This window comes from Cebidichthys violaceus, unplaced genomic scaffold, assembly GCF_023349555.1.
Source record: "Cebidichthys violaceus isolate CVI_PGR_0920_01 unplaced genomic scaffold, fCebVio1.0.p SCAF_4, whole genome shotgun sequence".
Classification (NCBI taxonomy): Eukaryota; Metazoa; Chordata; class Actinopteri; order Perciformes; family Stichaeidae; genus Cebidichthys; species Cebidichthys violaceus.
In genome coordinates, this window is record NW_027176594.1 from 11,668,011 (window position 1) to 11,689,444 (window position 21,434).

At 40.1% G+C, this 21,434-nt stretch overlaps 1 protein-coding gene across 1 annotated transcript in view; it reads right to left on the reverse strand.

The window, feature by feature from the left end:
- The window catches only part of sorcs3a (sortilin related VPS10 domain containing receptor 3a), a 232,958-nt gene that overhangs the window by 100,596 nt on the left and 110,928 nt on the right, over positions 1-21,434 (reverse strand). Inside the window, exons 3-4 of the mRNA XM_068726990.1 lie at positions 14,681-14,780; positions 2,773-2,931 (exon numbers count right to left, since the gene is read on the reverse strand). Of these exons, the coding sequence (XP_068583091.1) occupies positions 2,773-2,931; positions 14,681-14,780 (259 nt within the window). The remainder of the gene's footprint in view (positions 1-2,772; positions 2,932-14,680; positions 14,781-21,434) is intronic.

Below are 21,434 nucleotides of genomic sequence, written 5' to 3' on the forward strand. Positions count from 1 at the left end.
ACTTACAGCTGATTAAATTCAGAGTGACCCAGTCTGAAAACTATTAGGCGGTTACAAGCTGAAAATGAGCATATTAAAGCTCCTCGCTGCTGGCTCAATAGTCGAGATGAAGGCGCCGAGGCCTGCAAGGGGAAATCAGGTTGAATTAAGCAACCGATAATATCTGTGTAAACCTCTTTTAACTAGATGACGAACATATTCTTTATTTGCAACAACAGCCCCAAGAGGTGGTTGCAGTATGTGGATAAGACTTTCACTTTCATGGATGGAATGGAAATGGGTCTAGCGGTGGTGATAATCATGCCTGGGCCTTTTGCTTTTGTGTGCCAAGGTGTCCTTAGTGAGGATGCAAATTATAGCCACATTAGTCACATCCTCATAATACCTGTAATCTTCATTGCACTTAAACCGACTACTTTGTCAATGTTGAGTTGCAGAATCCAAGTCTTAGCCACCTCTACCTCCTTGAGGTTGTTCTCTGCTGCTTGATGTATATCCCACCTTCATGACTAAGATGTATTTAATCAGTGAGATCAATAGCTGTTACCGTGATTGATCTTGTGAGTCTATTTCATGGGCGAGTAAGGCACACCTTATATTTTGTATAATTTTTATGGATAATGTAAGCTGCTAAGGGCTGTTTTTAATTAGCATTAGGAAAGACTGTTTTGGATTAAAATAACAGCAGTGACTGATGAGTAGTTTTTACTCCTTGCAATCCATCAGAATAATTTTATGTTTTGCCCAGAACCTTGGCTGAAGGCAGACAGCACCTCTCTTTCAACTACTCCTACCCAGACTTCACAGGGATTTGAACTTCTTGAACCTGGCTGCCTTGTTCATCTTAATAGTTCCTCTTGCAGTCTAAAATAGCAGCAAAGCAGAATGTTCATGCTGAGTTTTAAAGCTGGAGCAAAGTAGTGGAGCTCAAAGTAAAGTTTAGTTCCTTGTGACTTTTTTTGCTTTCTGTGACTGAATATGTGTGAAAATAAGATTTAGAGGCAGATGTGAGACTTCACAGGAGGAAAGCAGCTGCTACCCAATTAGCTCAGAGTCATAACATCCACTAAATATAATACATTTAATTAAAAAGATGAAAATGTATAACATAAGCTTTGTGTGGTAAGCACAATCTACAGGTTAATGTATTTCTGCATTTTTATGTGAATCTACTTACATATGTTTTTAAAATTATCTTAAGTATTGTTGTGTGTGCTCGTGTATGAGGGTGCATCTCTGTGTCTGTCTGTCTTTCTGTCCACAGCTAATCTCGCGTACTACTGGACCCATTAGCCTATATTTTTGTGCTCGTTCATTTTTATTTTTCGTTAAGCAAATGACTGAGCGCTGACTACGAGAGAGAGAGAGAGAGAGCGAGAGAGAAGTTAACTGTGACAGCTGATGGGAGTCCTACAGTGTGTTTGGCTAACAGAGCTAACTGCTAATGGTACTAAACACACAGCCGGACTGACTTTTCATGAGATTGAGCATCAAACAGTCAGTAAATTTTTGTTTAGCTGCACGGAGCCTGCTTAGATTAAAATGAGTTTATCTCTTGTTTGAGATGTGCAAGTAAAAAACACATCTGATATGCTTGGAGTCTAGACGAGTGTTACCCAACATTACAGCAGTGGTACAGAGATCTGTACCACTGAGAGAGTGCACTTTAGATATTTCATTGTTCACACCGATTGTAGGAATATATCTTAGATGCTCGGCCAGGAGGAAATCTGACATTTGCTCCACCCTTGTTCACCAATCATCACCCTCCTGCACCATGTGCCCCCTGCAGGGGGATGGCTATGGCTCTCAGTTCAGAGTCATTGACCTTAATAGCTGACCTTAGCTGGGTACAATCTCAGAGCACTGTGTGAAGGTGGTGTCCAGAACCACGTACTGTGTGACAAAATCCAGTGAAGGTGACACCTGGTAAGTAAGACGAAAGGCTGAGAATCACTTTAAGGCACTGATGTATTTGGCTAATGTAGTACATACCGTTACTTCTGAACAGTGACAGCTAGGTCTCAAATAATACGTGAATCTCTGCTTTGTTCAGACGGGGTCTAAAACAAAGCCAGGGCTGATAAGCAGGTAAGTTTAACAAAAAACAAATACACTTTGTCTACAGGCAAGAGAACAATTCCACTTATATATTTAATTTCCCATAATGAATAAATATTCACTTAGGTTTAAATGGAGCCATTCTTTCCATAAGATTCCTCTAGAATTCGTCATGGATTTTGCACGTCAAAATCTGCTTCCAGGTATTGGAGAGTATTACAGCATATGTGTCTCCAGAGGGAGCTGTGTGAAGTGTGATAAATGTCCTCAAGTGATGTCACTTGAGTCAGCATCGGTTGAGACTGAAGACTAACTTTGAAAATGAAAAAAATCTGAGTTAAAAAGAAGTGATTTTGCCAGACCTTTGTAACCCGCTGCTTGGGGCTCACTGGTCACTGGTTCTGCTGCACTATTTTTTTGTGTGTTTTTTAGAAGTGCAATGCTAAATTGAGGGGGGGCTTCCTTAAAACCAACACAACTAACAGCAGGTCGGAAAACTATGAGGCTTGACTAAGATATGTTAATATATAATTATATATTAGGTGGATGTAGAAATTGCCTGTCTCTAGTGAAAGCATGTCTGAAATAAAGGTCTGGCTACAGACCCTGATGGTTATGTACTGTGGACAACATAAAGGTAGATGTGACTCAAAGTAAATTACATGCTGCTAATTGTGGCGAGCACAGAAAAGAAATATGACGCAATCTCACCTTCTGGTCGTGGCTGTAGGCTAAGGCCCAATCCTCTTCAGTGGGGTGGAATAAGAGGCTCAGGACGTAGAAAGTGAGGCGGTACTTCTGGTAACTGGCTCCCTCATCAGAGCTGATGAGCACGCTGCTCTCGAACTCTGGATCCGTCAACACCATGATCTGAAAAGATGGAGAGGGAGGAGAAGGAGAGCGTGCACACATGCAAGGGAGTAGGTATGAGTTTTTGAAGACGGGAGAGGAAGGGATTGAAGGGCGAGTTTAAGTAAAGAGGTGGAAAGATAGGGAGATGAGAAGGTAGAGGAGAGATGTTAGAGGCAGCAGAGTCAGCAGAAAAGGTCTGGCATTTGGCACTCGTCAGGCTCATTCTTGGCTAACAACCATCCATATATCCAACTTAATTTCAGGAGCCTGATTCTTGTGCCGCTGTTGTCATGGCTCTGTGGCTCCTCCTGTGCACTCATGGGGGGGGTTCATCATCTCTTTCCAAAATAAGATCAAGGCTGTTCAAATGAACAACAGGTGAAATAGTGCGTTTCCCAGAAGTGACCAAAAAGAACACAGTTGGGATACAAAATCATGAAATAAACAGTCCTTCTATTTGACAGAAAGGTGATGGAGCACAAGCAAGATTGAGCAGTCATGCATGAATCGGCATATACACACTATGTTATTTTCTTTATCAGCTAGTTCTTTAGTATGTAATTTCTTACCATTTCTCCTTCCAATAAAATTCAAATTTTAAATTTAACAGCACCACAGTTGAAGGCCTAATTTCATGGTTGGAATATTTCTGCCAGAGCTATCACAGTCATTACAGAATTCAATAAGAACAGGAATTCCACAATGCATATTTCCTTCAGCTAATGACATTTAGAGTCTTTGTGGAAGCAGATAAAATGGTCACAGCAACTCCTCCTTGACTAAAGAGGTGTGAGAATAGATGTGTAATATATTTTAGGAGAGCTCTATTCTTTTGATTCAGACAAATGCCATTGAATACATGCATCTATTTTAAAATATATGATTTTTGATGTTGACAAAAAATCCATTGTCATCACATGTCACTAAATATTTAGCTATTTTGTTGTGTTAATACACCACAATTTGTGTCATAACATAAATGAGCAGAGGTGTTCATTGAAACTGAATATGTTGCTACATGGTAACCATAATTACGTATTCTTTGAAGATCACAATAAAAATTAAAGCTGCAAGCAGCGATGTACGGGCCCTCGCACCTTCCCGCATCTCGGGGGTACTGTCAGGACACCGGAAGACCCGGGCATGAATGTCTTCGACCATCGGACAACGCGCTCCGGAGTTTAAAGTATTTTACCCGCGTGGACTGTGTGACCCTGGAAATTAAGTAGTGCAAATATTCCACCAGTTTCTGTATCCTGTATGTGGCGCTATAGAACACGTGCAAACATGCATTATGTTGCTCTACATCAAGTATAGACCACATCATGTAAATGACAAGTAAATTGGATTCAGTTTGTCACATAACGCTGACTTCCTGTTGCCAGTAGGTGGCGCTATGACTTTGAGAGAAAATTGGCTTGTAGACATCCTCAGGCCATGACTGTTATCAAGTATGGCACGTTTGGGACAGATTCAAGCAAGTCCAGTGGAGTTAAATCAGCTTGTTGTTTAATGGAGAATCACGTAAAATAGCCGCCACGCCGCGGCTACGCCATTCCATCAAATGTAAAGCTTTTAGCAACTTTTAATTGCAAAGGTCTTTTAGATTGTACTGACCAAATTTGAAATTTTCCTGTTAATTTTAGAGCATGGTCCAAGGAGACTTTTTTTCCGTCTCCATGTGATACATGTGCCTACCAAATTTCATACATGTAGGTCAAACGTAGCGCTGGGGCTGCATTTTGAGGAGTTACATCAGCTTGTTGTTTAACGGTGAATCATGTGAAATGGCCGCCACGCCACAGCTACGCCATTTCATCAAACGTAAAGCTTTTAGCAACTTTTAATTGCAAAGGTCTTTAGATTGTACTCGACCAAATTTGAAGTGGATCTGACAAAGTCCCTAGGAGGAGTTTGTTAAAGTATAACGACTAGAAATCAAGGGAGAATTCACGCAAAAATCAAAATGGCCAACTTTTTGTTCATTTTAGAGCATGGTCCCAATCCACTTTTTTTAAGTCTCCATCTGATACATATGCCTACTAAATTTCATACATGTAGGTTAAACCTTTTAAAAACGAGGCCTATTTGCAGGCCTCAGCTCGAATAAAGATAAGAAATACCTAATTAATTGTATAAAAAAAAATAAAAAAATAAAAAAACTTTTTTTATATATTTTTGAGATGAGAAAAATCATGGAACTATCAGAATACATGTTACTGGTTCACATAAGATAAGGATGGAACACAGCAGAACTTGGAAAACTCAAAAGCTCGATCTTGAAAAACAGCACTTTTAGGGTATTGTTTTTTGGAAAGTATGGGTATCCAAGACTTTTAATATGCTGGGCTCTTAGAACAACTGATATAGGCTCTATATACACAGCTATACATAGATACAGTGAAACATTTATGAAATATAGAGCATTTCAAATTAGAAAACTGATCAAATACTCCAATATTTGAATAAAAAAGTATTTTTAAAATTCAAAAACACTCTATATCACTTCTATGTATCACTCATGATGTTCATTGAATCAATAGACCGAAGATTGGACCTTTTTTGAGTGTTTTAAGCTCTTTCTATGCCCTTTTTAGTTATTTAGTTTAAGGTCAAATCCTGCTTCGACTCTCTGTTCAGGGCTGTATCTCAGCCCCCCCCTCTCCGATTTTCACCATTGAGACATCCTTCGAACCGTAGGAGCCAATAGAATTGCCTGGAATTGAAAGCTAGATGATTGACAGCACTATTAGCCAATAAAGCTCAAAAAGGTCCAGCTCTGAAATCTGATTTGCTGAGCTTCCAACCCTCCCAAGAATCCGAGGAGTGTCGGAGAGACACGAATCGAACGGATTCACACGGAGCACCAGCAGCTGGACAAACATGCGTTGGAAGTACGGAGATATTCCATTTTTTCGCTGAGATTCGACCAAAAGTAAGTACAATATTCGATGAAAGCTGTGTGACTTTTTGTGTTCGAAGCTGAATATCTCTGCGATGGTTTACCGGGGAGAGAAATGGAAACTATGTCCGTAATCTCCGTCAGGCGCTCGTGCTTTTTCATGCTGCATGTTCGTAGGTAGCACGTTGCTAACGGAGTGTAGCAGCCTTTTTCTCCGGTCTGTCCCAGTCATATCGAGTATGATTTATGATATTTTGTTATTTGTTTGCTTGGCTGATGGGAGATGTGTTTGTCTCATGTAGAAGTGACCTAGTTCATGTTGTTCCCAGGACGCTGAGGTTTCTGCAGAACTATAACATCACTATATTCGTTCTTCGTGGGTTCTCTGCCAGTTACTTTTAACACAAAACTCTCTAAGTTTTGATGTACTCTGCGTCCAAATGGGGGACCCTCGGGTGTATCTGGTAGCGTTGGGGCTGCGTTTTTGAATATTTGTAGGCTATTTGGGCGCTATCGAGGCAATTTGAAATGGTCAAGCCAAAAGGCCATATGAAATATTTATTTCCATCACCTATGACACCTGTGCAAAGTTCCAAGGCTTGTTGAGCATCCTAAGCCACATCAAAATAAGCTTAATTTTTCATGGTGAACGACTTGTTGGCACGGCAACAGCGTTTAAAGACAACTCACAATATTCATGATGAAGCATCATCAATGTCTTCCGGCTTATTTTATCAAATTTGACACTGATCTGGGCAACTTCCTAGCAGGAGTACATCAAAGTATGAAACTTATTTCCTTTTGCCAGTAGGTGGTGCTATGACTTTGTGAAAATAATAACATGGAAATATGCTCAAGCCTGGAGCAGCATCTTGCTTAAGAAATATGGGGAAGATTGAATAAAGTACCTTGGAGTTACAACTTCCTCTTTCATGGTGAAATTTGGTACCAATCAGACCCAGGGTCTAGGAGAAGTGACTTTTTTTTAGTCATGTTTGCAACATTTGCAACACTAGTATTGAGGTTTCATGTGACATGATGAAGTCCAACATTCAATATTCACACAGTTTTTGACTCTGTTTGGGCCTCCACCAATTGCAAAGGAACATATCCATCTCTTTAGCTGATATCTGTTCGACTTTCTTTGCAAAGTTAGCTCGTGGCTAACTTTATTTCTCTGCTGTTTGGTGTTGGGAAGGTGGTGAGTTTTTCATTCTGGCTGAAAACAAGGAAAACAAGGTTGATGAGAGCTGAGTTTGTGAGCCAGGAACTATAGTGCTATGAACAACTGCAGACTTGGGTAATATTCATCTGTGTGTCACAAACCCCTTCACTTAACACTGAATCATTTGTTCTATTATCAATGTATATGGACTGGTGCAGCTTTAAATGTTTATCTCCACAAGGATTGTGAATGGCCTGGTTTTTTCTCATCAAATCAATTTGAATTGCAAAAACAGCAGCACATTTGTCACTGACAGAAATGCCAGCCCTTTTTCCAGAGCTTAAACTAGACTCCCTCCCTGGTGGTGATTTAGATAAATTGTTTTTCATTAAGCACCAATAAACAGGCAGCACATTCTCGACCTGTATTTCTCATTGGCCCGCACTCGCCAATCTTGCCATCCTTTACCTGTCACTGTGCAATGCCAAGCCCTCCTGATATCTGCCTGTGTCTTTGGAGCTTGTCAGAAGTATTTAAGCAGTAATCATATTCTATAATACTGTAGTAAGCAGCTGAGTATTGTGAATGAGAAATTCCATTTTGCCTGGCCTTATTCTGAGTCAAATGTAAGGAGTTTCAGTGACACACCTTGAAAAGGTGTATGCACATAATGTACATTTCATATTAAAGTCTAACCTTTCCCATCAAGCCTTAGTCATGAGTGTTATTCTCCCTCTCCGTATTCACTATGTAACGATATCATTACATTACATTACAGTCATTTAGCAGACGCTTTTATCCAAAGCGACTTACAATAAGTGCATTCAACATTGGTAATCAAAAGAACTACTAGTCACCAGAAGTCATAAGTACATTTCCTTTTCCAAACAAACATCTAAGAGCATGAAGCAGAGCATAACTCAGAGCCAAAGTACAGTGCAGAAACAAGAAAAACAGTTAGTGCTATAAGTAATACGAATACAATAAGTGCAACAAGCTAGTATGAATACAATAAGTGTTAAGTGGAAGGCTCAGGGTAGCACTTCCTGAAGAGGTGGGTTTTCAGCCTGCGCCGAAAGATGGGCAGCGACTCTGCTGTCCTGACGTCAGTGGGAAGTTCATTCCACCACTGTGGGGCCAGGACAGAAAACAGCCGTGACCGGGTCGATCGGCCGCCAGGACCTCTGAGCGACGGGGCAACCAATCGCCCCGAGGCAGCAGAGCGCAGTGGTCGGGCGGGGGTGTAAGGCTTGACCATGGCCTGGAGATAGGAAGGAGCTGTTCCTTTCACTGCCCTGTAGGCTAGCACCAGAGTCTTAAACTGGATGCGAGCTCTTACAGGTAGCCAGTGTAGAGAACGGAGAAAGGAAGTTGTGTGGGAGAACTTGGGGCGATTGAACACCAGGCGAGCTGCGGCTTTCTGGACAAGCTCCAGAGGTCTGATGGCCGACGCCGGGGCTCGGCACTGCATCTTTCAATTGCAGTGCTTTTAGCTCATCTTTTCACAAGCCTTGATTCATGGAGGCTCACAATTTGCTCGTTTAATACTGGGAATGAGGCCGAGAAAATATTGTCACATTCACTTCACTCATTTAGCACCATGTAAGTGTGAAAATAGCCACATTATTTCCAAACCATACACATATTTCTAAACAATCCAGTTTCTGTCTGTCGCCTCTGCGACTAGATGGAACCAACAACCAAATCAAAACCAACACAAAGGCAGGAATACTGGCCAATTTCTACTAAAACAATCACCCTTAGAAAATAATTACTCACTTTCAAAATCACGGTGCCCGATAGCATTAGCAGGGGGTGATTAAGATTTCCCTCACAGCAAGCACTTAGCCTTGGAGAGGAAGCGGGCGAGTGAGGAGGGTAACAATACGTATTTGATAGAGATAAAGGATAGCCGTTGTGTTTTATCAGCCTGATGTTGAGCTGTGCATAAGCTGGAGCACAGAGATAGAAGCCGGTAGTTGTCGGATCATGAGGTGAGTGGAGGTATGGATCAGAGACGGAAGGAAAGAGACACCTGGCAGTACATGAATCACGTCACGCCAGATCAATTGAGCTTAGTCCGTCTTTGACGGGAGGTTATAACAGAGAGTGGTTGCCGCAATATGCTCATTAACTATGGATCAAGACTTAATCACCCACAGCTATCACGTTTTCTCTGTCTTGCCTCCTTGATGGCATTTTAAATGTGCATGTCTTTATTGTTTAAATGAACCCAATCTACCAGCCATTCTGTCAAGCTGTTTATGGACTGAGTGCACAGCGAGCTTGGGAAAAAACGTCGACATATAGCATAGAATATGAGGCGTCATTTTTCAGGGGCCTTTGCGCTAAATGTCATTACTATCATTCAAATCTATAATGTAACATTGTAAAGGTCACAGCTTCCATCTACTTTTTTTTCCTCGGACAATGTAAGAGACAAAATTTTTCATATGCCTCCAGAATCATCGCAGTGAACATATAGCGATTCCTTTATTGTGGTTGAAAGGAATATCTCAAAGAGCAGCAGACGATTATCTCTTACACTGAGTGATTAGGCACCCAGACTGCTCTTGTTATCTGGTAGAACACAGCTAAATAATGCCACTCAGATGCAAGGAGGCAAAGGAATGTAGTCAGCAGACAGGCACACTTTCATCCATCTACAGGATGGCAAATCGAAATAATTAGATCAGAGATAAGGTGCGGAGGGGGAGTCGGCCCCGGCAGAGCCAGAGGTCAACCATTAGAGTAAAATATTCTCCTGAGATTGTTACAAGTTCTTGGCTCTGTCCTTTGATGACTCACTTACACAGTACCATGCACACCATACATTTTCTTTTTTTTAAATAGATTAGTTTTAAAATATCAAATATCTTAAATATATTTTGGTGAAACCGATATCCGAACAATATTGTTGCTCAGTGTTATTTACATTTACGATATTTTTATAGTTTTCCTCCTTGGGGCGTTAACAAAGTTTTTCTATTAATGAAATAATTATATATCTAAAATAACAAAAAACAGATACCTCACATGAACAACAGAGAGAACCTTAGGGAATACATTCCTGCAATGCCCTTGATGTGGAATAAAATGTTCTCCTCATAAGACAGGCAGGAGGAGTGAGTCATGAGGAGGAATCAGTGCTGGCTATGATCTGTTCCTCGCCCTGACGTGGTTAAGCTCAATAGTCCCGCGATCCTATTAACTCCGGCACCATGCAAACATATTCAGGGTCAGAACCTTGGATCGGTCTTGGAAAAGTGAGGCTGATGAACCCGAGCACGTCCTCGTCGAACACAGGAGTCATGCTTTATTTTCTGTTTGTTGATGCCACGCACATATTTATTTATTCAACATTTGCAGGTAGACAGGTAGGTCAACCTGGCGAAAATGATTAATTTCAAGGATTACATTTAAGTTTTGCAGCACCTGTCAGAGCAGGTAAAGTCTTAGCTTTTTATCTAAAACAGAGAGCAGGGGGTGACCGTGGCTAAGTGTAGAGCAGGGCCGCCTTTCAATCAGAGAGTCGGCGGTTCGATCCCCCACTAGTCTCATGTCAATGTGTCCTTGAGCAAGACACTTAACCCCAAAATTGCTCCCGTAGCTGCGTACAGTGTAGATAGATACTGAATTGTAAGTCACTTTGGATAAAAGCATCTGCTAAAAGCGTCTGCTAAATGACTATAATGTAATGTATCTGGTGGCCGTGACCACATTATTATGCTGATGTCCTATAGGTCGGTTTCATAACTAGTTACTAGAGTGCACTAGGACCTGTCATATAGCGTGCACTAGGACCCGACATAATAACATGAACCATACCCGTCATACAGAGTGCACTAGGACCCTTCATAACAGCGTGCACTGGGACCAATCATAATTGTGTGTGTGCGCACTAGGACCCATCATACAGAGTGCACTAGGACCCATCATAACAGTGTGCACTAGGACAATTAATAATAGGTGGCACTAGGACCCATCATAAGAGTGTGCACTAGGACCCGTGAGGATGACGTGTACTAGGACCCGTTATGATAGTGTGCACTGGGACCTGTCATGATAGAGTGCACTAAGATCAATCATAAAAGCGTCTTTTCACTAGGACACATCATGATAGGGTGCACTAGGACCCGTCATGTAGCGTGCACTAGGACCTGTCATAATAGTGCTAATTCAATCTATTTTTGGGGGATTTTAACTTTACTCCTATCATACAATGCCTTGCAGTAATCATTCTGCTTCTGGCTGGCTACCTGGTGCTGCATGCACATTGAAATTATGACAAGAAAATAATTTTCTCTCAATGAAAAATGAAGTTGAATGGGGAAGGCCCTTGTGGCTGAAGCCACCCTCGCCGAGTGGATTGATGATGTCTGGTCACATAATGCCCTTAAAGTGAAACTCTGCTGGTCCTCAACTGGCTCTGCACCACCGCAGCGCGGGCAGCTCGTGCAGACTAACGGCGCACGCCTCCCTCCATGTGCTTACCGGGGGAGTGAGCAAGGAGAATAGTAGTAGCAAATAGTGAAGCTGTCCATTTCATTGCTTTATATTCAAGTAATAAATATGCTTTTGTCAATTAGATGGTAATCTGCATGAGAAATAAAGAATAACAAACAAAATAAATCAGTTGTAATAATCATACGTTTATAGCGATCAATTTGACTTGGATAGCCGTGATCATGAGAAGTAGTTTCCACCGTACTTTGAATTTCCTGTTTTCATGTTTAATTAAATTTGCATGCTAAAATAAATTGGAAAAGTAGCGCTTGCTCAAAAGAAGCTATCTAGCCCTACTGAAAGCTACAGTATCGGTCATACCAGACCAAGTAAGGTTGTAGCAATAAAGTCTAAGAGTGTACTGAATTAAGAAAGGGTCCATTTTTTATTTTTTTATTCAACTTTTCATTTTCAATAGGGACATTTTTTCTTTCAAAAGTTTTCTTTTCTCCCTGTACGTGCTAAATATTTTTTCCTCAGCAATAGTCAAGTTAAAGCTATGGGCTGGTAATCTTGAGAAACTAGCAAGAGTACTTTTAGAGTAGATTTAAAACATGATCCAACCGAAATACCGAAAAAGCTCCAGAAGTCACTAAATCTAGCAAGAAAGTTGCCAAGTGGTCAACATTGACAGCTCGTCTTTTCAGGCCTCCTTCCAAAGCCACTCCCCAAAAATGTACATTATGAACGTAAACAACAAACTCGAAGAAGACTCCACTGACAAGCAATACAGTCCTGCCGCAGATACAGATACCCAATTCTTTCCTCTTTTTTTTGTCAAAGCATTTGATTCATTGATTACAGTCAGGATGTAAAAATAATAATAAACAAAAATCTAAAAACATTTTTGCAGTTGATTATCAGTCCTGCATTTAAAACACGTATCTGCTACTTTTTCTACGTGTATTGTAGGAACCATTCAAAAAATATGTTTTTTTCTTTTTAATTCAGCGTTTATGGAAAATTTCTACTGTTGACTTTCTAGTCAGCCATTATTAATTGCCAATTGGAGAAGATTGTCCATATCTACACAGTGTTGTGATTGGTATTTCCATGCGATACTGTTCATTCCTGTACAGTATGTTGACTAGAAACATATTGATATGGAAACAGATGTCTACAGATGGAGACTAGAATCCTACTTTAACTGAGCTGCTTACAGCACTCTGACCTCAATGGCCTACAATTCCACTTGTCTATCACATTGTTGCTCGGAGCACCAGACCAGCAGAGTTCACCACACTAGGGCGAATCAGATTTACTGCCTGATAAGGAGTTGTGAATCACAGTGTAGAGATTTAGAACATGCACAATTCAATTCAGCTAATGTGGAAGCCGGATGTGAATCTTTCATAACGGGAAAGTAAGGAAGGTTAGGCTAATATTGTATTAAATTAAATGAACACGACGATTGAGGCAGATGGTAGAAAATGCAGTGCAAACCAAATACTGATCAGTTAACTAAATTCTTAGAATGTTAGAAAATAAATGAAATGAAGAGTAATTGACAGGACTCTCGGGCAGATTAAAGACGTTGGCAGAAGGTTGGCAGCTGGCAATGCTCATACTTTTTTTCTGGCTGTTTTTGTGTCGCCTGAAATACTTAAATTCCACTTTTAGTGGTTTCTAGACACTTCCATATGCAGCAAGGAGGTAATGCCATAAATTAACACATCCATCGTGTCCACAGACAAACTGTACCATAAATTCTCAAATAAGATGTAGTATGCAAACAGTGACCACCTAAATGAAGCAGGCTAAAAGTATTTGAGAAGGTGTTGGATTTCCTTTATACTCTATGTTTTGGTTCACATAGGAAATGCAGCATAATGTAAATCCCCACAGCACTAATTCAATCTGTAGACCAACAGAGTCATGTCATACGCACCAGTCTCAGAAATTCAGTTTTCATTCACTAAATCAGTCCAATCTCTTCTAGTTGGATGTTGTTTTCATTCAGTATTAAGCTACTTTCAACATGTACACATCTAATTATCTGGGGTGACCGTGGCTAAGTGGAGAGCAGAGGTTCGATCCCCGGCTCCTGCTCCGCTAGTCTCATGTCAATGTGTCCTTGAGCAAGACACTTAACTCAAAAATTGCTCCCGTAGCTGTGCCTACGGTATATAGATACTGAATTGTAAGTCGCTTTGGATAAAAGCGTCTGCTAAATGACTGTAATGTAATTATTTACAACACGAAGCTCAGGGATTTCGATTCCCAAACCTGTCTCCTACAAAGTTACCTTTGCATACAACTAAACTGCATTTTGCATTTTCTTCCATATACTTTAAATGTGTTGTGAATTGAAACAAAACAAAATAAAACTCAATAAAATGACTTGGCTGTGTTTAATAAAAACATCATGTTTGTCATGTTGTTTAAGTTATGGATACAAATTAAAACAAGTCAACATTGACTTTTGGTTTCACAAAGGACATGAACAGTTGATTGACAATGTAATTTTGTTGTATGGGACAGCAATTCCATATTAATCACTGGAGTGCATGATGATTAACTCCCTGAAAGAAAGATCAATTGGATCAAGTGATGCAGCTGGTAAATATATTGTTTTATATGTATTGTTCAAATGTTGTAATCGTTCTTCATACTCATAAGAGTCATCTGTTCAGTGTGCAAGTGCCTTTTTTTCTTTTCCTTGTTTTTTCCTTTTTCACCTGATCCTGTTGGCATGTGAAGCCTCAAATCAAAAGCCTACCACAACGGAGGGCTTATGCCATTTGAGGTTTTTAAAATAGCTTAACTCCAGTCTGAGAGAAACTGAGTCGTGGAAGTGGTTGTATATAATCAGTGAAAGACAACAGTATTTTTGTTACAGAAAATAAAAAGTATGATATGACTGTAGTTGTAATGGAATCACTGATATGGAAATGTGTATTATCTTGGATTCATTATGACTCCATGTACGGGAATATAAAGTTTTGAGTCTGCATCAACAACATTCAAATAGATCACAAAAAATGGAATTCTTATTAAAATATTACAAAAGGTATAAACAGGGGGAAATATTAGCAATATATAAGCAATAAGTTATAAAAAAAAAGGCCTAGTTCTCACCCCACTATTTAAGAATTTACAGCATATGAGCATTCTTAACAAGAAAAACACAGCTTGTATATCGAGAGAGAAAATCCATAAAAACTCTGAAAAATCAACTCCTTGGAACTTCTCACCTTTCTCTTGTTACTTGGGCAGACGTACAGGTAACTCAGGACAGTCTTGGATCCGACTTTGTCGTTCATCCTCTCGTATGTGGAGCCATAGTCAGTAGATCTGAATGGAGGAAATAAAGGGAAATACTATAGATAAACCAGAGCATACTGAAAGTTTGCTGACTATTTATTGGGTAAACAAACACACTAAAGATCACTGGGACATTGTGTGATTCATGTAAAAAGATATTGATTTTACAGTGATGAAAAAGAATGTAATATCACACCCTGGGGTAAAACAACAAGCAGATGCAGGGTGGTATGGTACTGCTTATATACAGTTATTCTGTGCGAGTGTGAAACCATTGGCAATAGAACAAGAGAAGGTTAACCAATCATCTATAGCTGCCAACAAAAACGAACCATTCGAAAATGTCTGGGGACCCGGTACTGTAAATAATTAATTATCTCCCGATGACTACTATGAAATAAAATATGTCGAGAGCAGAAACATGTGGATGTGCCTGAACTCATGGGCTTTAATAATTTAACAGTGGGAATGAGCCTGTTAGCCAGCCTAGTCCCTAGAAACTCCACATGAATCCATCATCACTAGTAACTACCCAATCTGCTTTCAAGTAGAATATTACAGCATTTACAGGGCTGTTCGCTTTTCCTTTTTTCTTTGAAAGCTGCATTCATGTGCCCAGGATTTTCAAATGTTGCTCTCAGTGGGGACCCAAGCACCCACCCACAACTGTGGCATAACTCCCATTTGGATTTGCAGCCTACTTCACAGTGTTATGAGGAAAGTGAAGATGATACCTATTTCAGCATTGATTCATTTTTTAGTCAGAGTCTACTGCTTGTGCTCCTTCAGCGGGAACGTGGTTTCAGTGAAATTGCACAGAGATTTCTTTCATTTGAATTCCTTCCAGAATGCCTCTGAGAGACACAGTAGTTGCTATGATTACAAAACACAATAATGAGTCCAACGGACAGCATCATTTCCACAGCATATTCAAGTGGAGGTGTAGGGAGAAGCACTGCTCTGAGAATAATCCTGAATCTGGAGCAGGGGCAATGAACTGCTGGCCTCTGTGTAACTCTGTTGGAGCCTCCTGAGAGGAGACTTCAGAAATAGCATAGAAACATATGTTGCTTTTGGCATGACAGGGGTGAGCACAAGAGCCAGGCATGCCTTCATCACCTAGTCACAGTAATGCATATGATTAGATTTCTTTAATAGAAATGAAGCTATCTGGTGCAGACAGCAGCAAAGATCCGCTCTCGCATGTGGACCAAGATTAAGTGTAACCCCCCCACCACCCAAACACTCATATCCTGCTCAAGAGAGCTGATACATATAAAAATGAAAATGAGCTGATTTTATTAAAGAAAACGGCACAACGACAAAAGGATGGTACCCACCTACATTATATATTTGTAATGGGAAATGAAATGAGGAAATGGTGAAGGTGGCCAGAGACAAGGCTGCATGTTAGCCAGTGTTTACACTGTATTGTATCCAAAGAGCAATGGTTTGATTCCTAACACAGTTCTGTTGTCAGCAAGGCACTGTAGTCTGAGATGGCACTTTTTTTTACAACGACTTCATAATCTTTCCTCAAAGATGTGGTTTAACTTCAAAATTACAACAAAGGGTTCAACAAACACTGAATTACTTTTTCATAAAAAAGAATTAATACAAATGTAGGTGTGACGGGGTTGAAGAGACCAATGCACTTTAACAAATAAATAGCTATTATTTTTTACTCTCAAATTCACTGTAAGACTTTCTATGAACATGATTTAATTATGTAACCTTTTAAGGATAATGGATATACGTTCCGTTGAACTGAGTTTAATAAACCCAAATGCAGGAATACCAAAGACGATAACAACAAAACAGCGTACGTTTAAACATTGTAACCTGACGGAATAGGTCATCAAAATGTGTGCTTTTTGGATGTCTGTGCATGCGTGTGTGTGTGTGTGTGTGTGTGCGTGTGTGTGTGTGTGTGTGTGTGTGTGTGTGTCGGTGCGTTCTAAGAGCCCTTTCAGCTGACAGGTGTGGTATATCAAGATGCTGATTAAACAGCATGATTACACAGGTGTGCCTTGGGCTGGTCACAATAAAGTGCCACTCTAAAACGTGCAGTTTTATCTCACAACACAGCGCCACAGATGTCTGAATGTTCATCTCACTACCATAAGCCATCTTCAGTGTGGTTTCTGAGAAGTGGGCAGACCACATGCAACCGCTCTGGCCCAGGACCTCCACATCAGGCAACTTCATATGCAAGATGGTCTGAGACCAGCCACCAGGACAGCGAATGCAGCAGTTGGTTTACACAGACAAAGAATATCTGCACAAACAGACACGATCTCAGAGAAGCTCATCTGCATGCTCCTTGTCCTCAGCAGGGTTTTGACCTGACTGCAGTTTGTCATCATAACCAACTTGAGTAGGCAAGAGCTGTACCTTCAATGGTGTGAGGTGAGTCCTGGTTTTCACTGTACCGACAGACGGCGGTCATGTGGTCGAGCGGTTTGTCAGCGTGGTGAACAGAGCGCCCCATGGTGGCGGTGGGGTTATGGTATGTGCTGGTATAAGCTATAGACAACCAACACAGCTGTGTTTTGTTGATGGTGATTTGAATGCACAGAGATACAGTGATGGGATACTGATGCGCGTTGTTGTGACATTCATCCGCCTCCATGGCCTCATGTTGCAGCATGATAATAGACAGACCCTTGTTGCAATGATCTGTGACGTCCCGGAGGCTGAAAACATCCCTGCTCTTGCATGGTCTGCATACTCACCAGATATGTGACCCATCGAGTATGTCTGGATGCTCTGGACAGGCGTGTACCACAGCGTGTTCCTATTGCTGCCAAAATACAGCAACTTCACACCACCATTGAAGAGGACCACAGTCAACAACCTGACCAACTCTATATGAAGGAGATATGTCGCACGGCAACAGATAAATGATAGTCACACCAGATACTTTCTGTAGCTCATGTGAAATACCAATGAATGTCTTTTTTCAAGATAAAACTGACCTTTTACTGTGACCAGCCCAAGACTTACCTGTGTGTGTGTGTGTGTGTGTGTGTGTGTGTGTGTGTGTGTGTGTGTGTGTGTGTGTGTGGGGGGGGGGGGGGGGGGGGGGGGGCATTCATCCTGAAACAATGGGATATGCAAGTGCCTCAACAATACATGCCTCAGAGAACATGACATATGTGTGATCAATTAATTGTACATAATATTAAGATAACAAAATCTTTCTTTCACAGGGTTGAATCGTTGAACTTGATAATAATATAGTTCTCAAAGTGGTGGTAAAGTGTCTTTTTCTACACCATATTTTTCAGAAGACTTCATAGTAATAATTACAGCCTCCCCTACTGTATTTTCTTCTGTAACGTTAAGTATCAAGCGTAATAACGTTACGCAACACATGTAAACTGAGATACAATGAATGCATTTTGTTCGTTTAAGACAAAACTCCAAAGGACCCCTTTAAAGGGCTAAACCTCCATACAATGTACAGTAACACAGTGGTCCAGCAGCAATTATCTCTGTGATGTTTATAATATTCTGATCATATTTACTGTGGTGAAAATGTTCAGCTTCAGTTATCTACTGACACCTGCAATGTGTTCACTGTACAGGAATACATTTATTTAAATTTAATTAACCCATACATACTGTTAGGGTCAAATTTGACCCGTTTTGACATTTGACAGCAGTAAAAATACCCTAAACGTCATTCTTGTAGCCTGAAATTTGATGACTTTTCCTAAAGTGACCCAAAATACACAAAAATTAAAATATTTTAAAATTGTATACTTTTTAACTGGTGCTACAACTTTTTGTACACTGAGGCTGTTTCGGGTCAAATTTGACCCGAATCTATTGAGATAGATTTTAGATCTACCAGTGTGGGTCAAATCAAGGAAAATGGAGGTTTTTAGGGAAGAAAACTCTGATCACTGACTGATTATTGACTAGTTTATAACAAGCATTTTATTATGTAATGTTTTGTGTTCGAAGTGGTAAATGTTTAATTAATTAATGTGAATTAATATTGATAATTATGATTTCTTATGATATAGCAGCGAGGACAGCATTTAATGGTTGCACTGATTAAATGGTTATATTTTTAATTACAACAGTTCCAGAATGTTCATGCCATTTTCAAATTCAATAAAATATATTTAAGTCATTATGGCTTTTATGTTTTTATGTCTTGTGTAAAACAGGACATGATAATGTGTAATAATATATGTTTTTCTCCAAAAACGAATGTTGTAAAACTTAAAAAATACACTCTCCCTGATCTCTCAGGATTAATCATACATATATTAATGAGACAAAAGCTATTTAGACATTCTAAATATATCTGTAGTTTAAAATTTGGTATAGACACTTACTATGAGGAAATTCTTGGTCCGGGTCAAAATTGACCCGAACCATACTGTGAAGGCATCAAATATAAACAGTATGTTGGGGTTAAACCATTAAATCAACAACTTTAGATAACAGCTCAGTTGACGTCAATCATTGATTGTAATGCCTAATAAATACAGTTAAGTTTTCCACAATTGCATTTAGACAAACTGAACGTCTTTGTTACAGGCTCCAGCCCTCGGCCTTCTAACCAAGGGAAGTCTTCTGACAAGCCCAATTTGAGCTGATTCTTACATATGGTTGTACATCTTTGTTTTATGGTTCTCTTCACTGATTATCTGTACATTAATGTTGAGTTGATATTAGAATGTAACTTATTATTTCTAAGGATTAAGGATCTAGTTTTTGACTAGACTAGGATGTGATGCCTTGTCCACTATATTCTTCTGTCCACATATGGCACAAGACAAAGGCTGGTCAAAGAAGAAAGGAAGATACTGCTACTGAGTTATGTGTTCTACATATTTTCAACCTGAGGAATACTTCCAGTGTTCTTTTTGTAAAAAGTAACCTGACAAGCAGTTTGTGAGCTTTCCTGTGGAATCTATGGCTGTTTTTGGCTTGTGGTGAAATATAGCTGCTGGAAGGATGTTTGTGACTATCAGTAAGAGATTAAGGCAGATTTGAATCAAGATGTTACATCAGACTCTCTTGAGTGGAAGATTTTCACAATAATTCTGTGACTATGAAACAGGCTTATCACACTGGCAATATGATCTTCTTGGAAGTATGGTATTTGAATAGCATTGTTGACTGCTGATGATGCAAAACCAACTCTGTCACCCTCTGTTCTTCAACACTATCACTGCCAAGATGGTACAAAAATTAAATATTTCTGAGTAATAACTCTGACCAACACAAGTCATATAAAATGCACGATACTATCCAAATGCACAAATGAGAATCTACACATTATCCATTAGATTTACGCTACATTACCCACGATATAGACATCATGTTATAGATTGGAGGATAAGAGGATATAGTCAATCTCATATACCATTGCACAAAACATTTAAGATGAGAGCTGCCACACAGCCATGGCATCATGGGAATTGGTAGTGGACAACTAATTACAACAATAACACGGAAAACACGGAAAATAAACATCGAAGTATGCACGGAGACGTGCAGCAGCAATAGATGAATCAATGCACATTACAAAACTATGTAAACAGTGTAAACTGGCACGGTAAATATGTCTACATAGTTCAGAAGTTGTTTAACAAACAATTAAGATTCCATTTGCAAAGTATATTCTCTTGAAAAGAAGCATAAATATGTGCTGTATCTACACAGTCACAAAGTGGAGGTGTTTGTTTTCATTCATTAAGTGAAGTCCTCCATTTTATTTCTGGGAGTGTATGAACATCAAATGATTGGGGAAAAAGACAGACAGAAATTGCATTCGGGAATGTTTGTGAGGTTTTGCCAGATGTCTGTCAGTAAAGCAACACAGTTGACCATGCTCTGGGGAGAAAGAGAGAGAAAATCAAGCCATGCACTTCAAAGTCTGAGGGATGGAAATTGTGACTAAATCATCTTAGTTTCTCAAGCTCAAACAAAGCACATCACCCTGAAGAATACAGGGTTTAAAGAGAAATGCATTCTGTACAATACCGTGTCAAGGAAAACAGGTTACTTATCTGACTCTTCTCTCTGTTAACCTGACTTTGGATGGCTGCTGAACAAAAAACTGTCAGTGAATGCTAGCGCACACGAACCAGCAAAGAGACACAATGAAACAGAAAACACTGAATCAATATTCATCAGGTGTCTGAAGATGAAAGCATCATCAGGTGGTTGTCAGAGTTGAACCGAAGCAGCAACAACTCAATTGTCTGTCCTCAGAAAGAGACTCACACAGAGACACAGGAGGCTCAGAGAGCGAGAGAGACGGTGAGAGGAAAGGTTTCTTAGCAGAGAACCCTGCGGCAAAATCCAGCCTGAAGACTCTGAACACTCACTGACTGATGCGCTTGAAAAACATTCACAGCGCTGGTGAAGCGAGGCGTTCTCTGCAGTACTGAGGGGTCAGAGGTAGAGACGCCTGAACGCGTCGCAGACATTTCCTCTGCAGTTGTCTGAATTGTTGCAGTCTTTTGTTCCAGGACCAGACTCTGGTCCAGCGACTGGTCCTACAGACAAGCCTGCTCTCTGGATAGAATCCAGGGAACTTTGGGCGACCAGGAATGAACTAAGCAGAGCGGTCGCCAGAATAAAACGCCTGAGAGTTTGATGACAGAGACTGAGAGACCAGATTTGGGCATGCTGAAAATCCTTTTGTTAACCTTT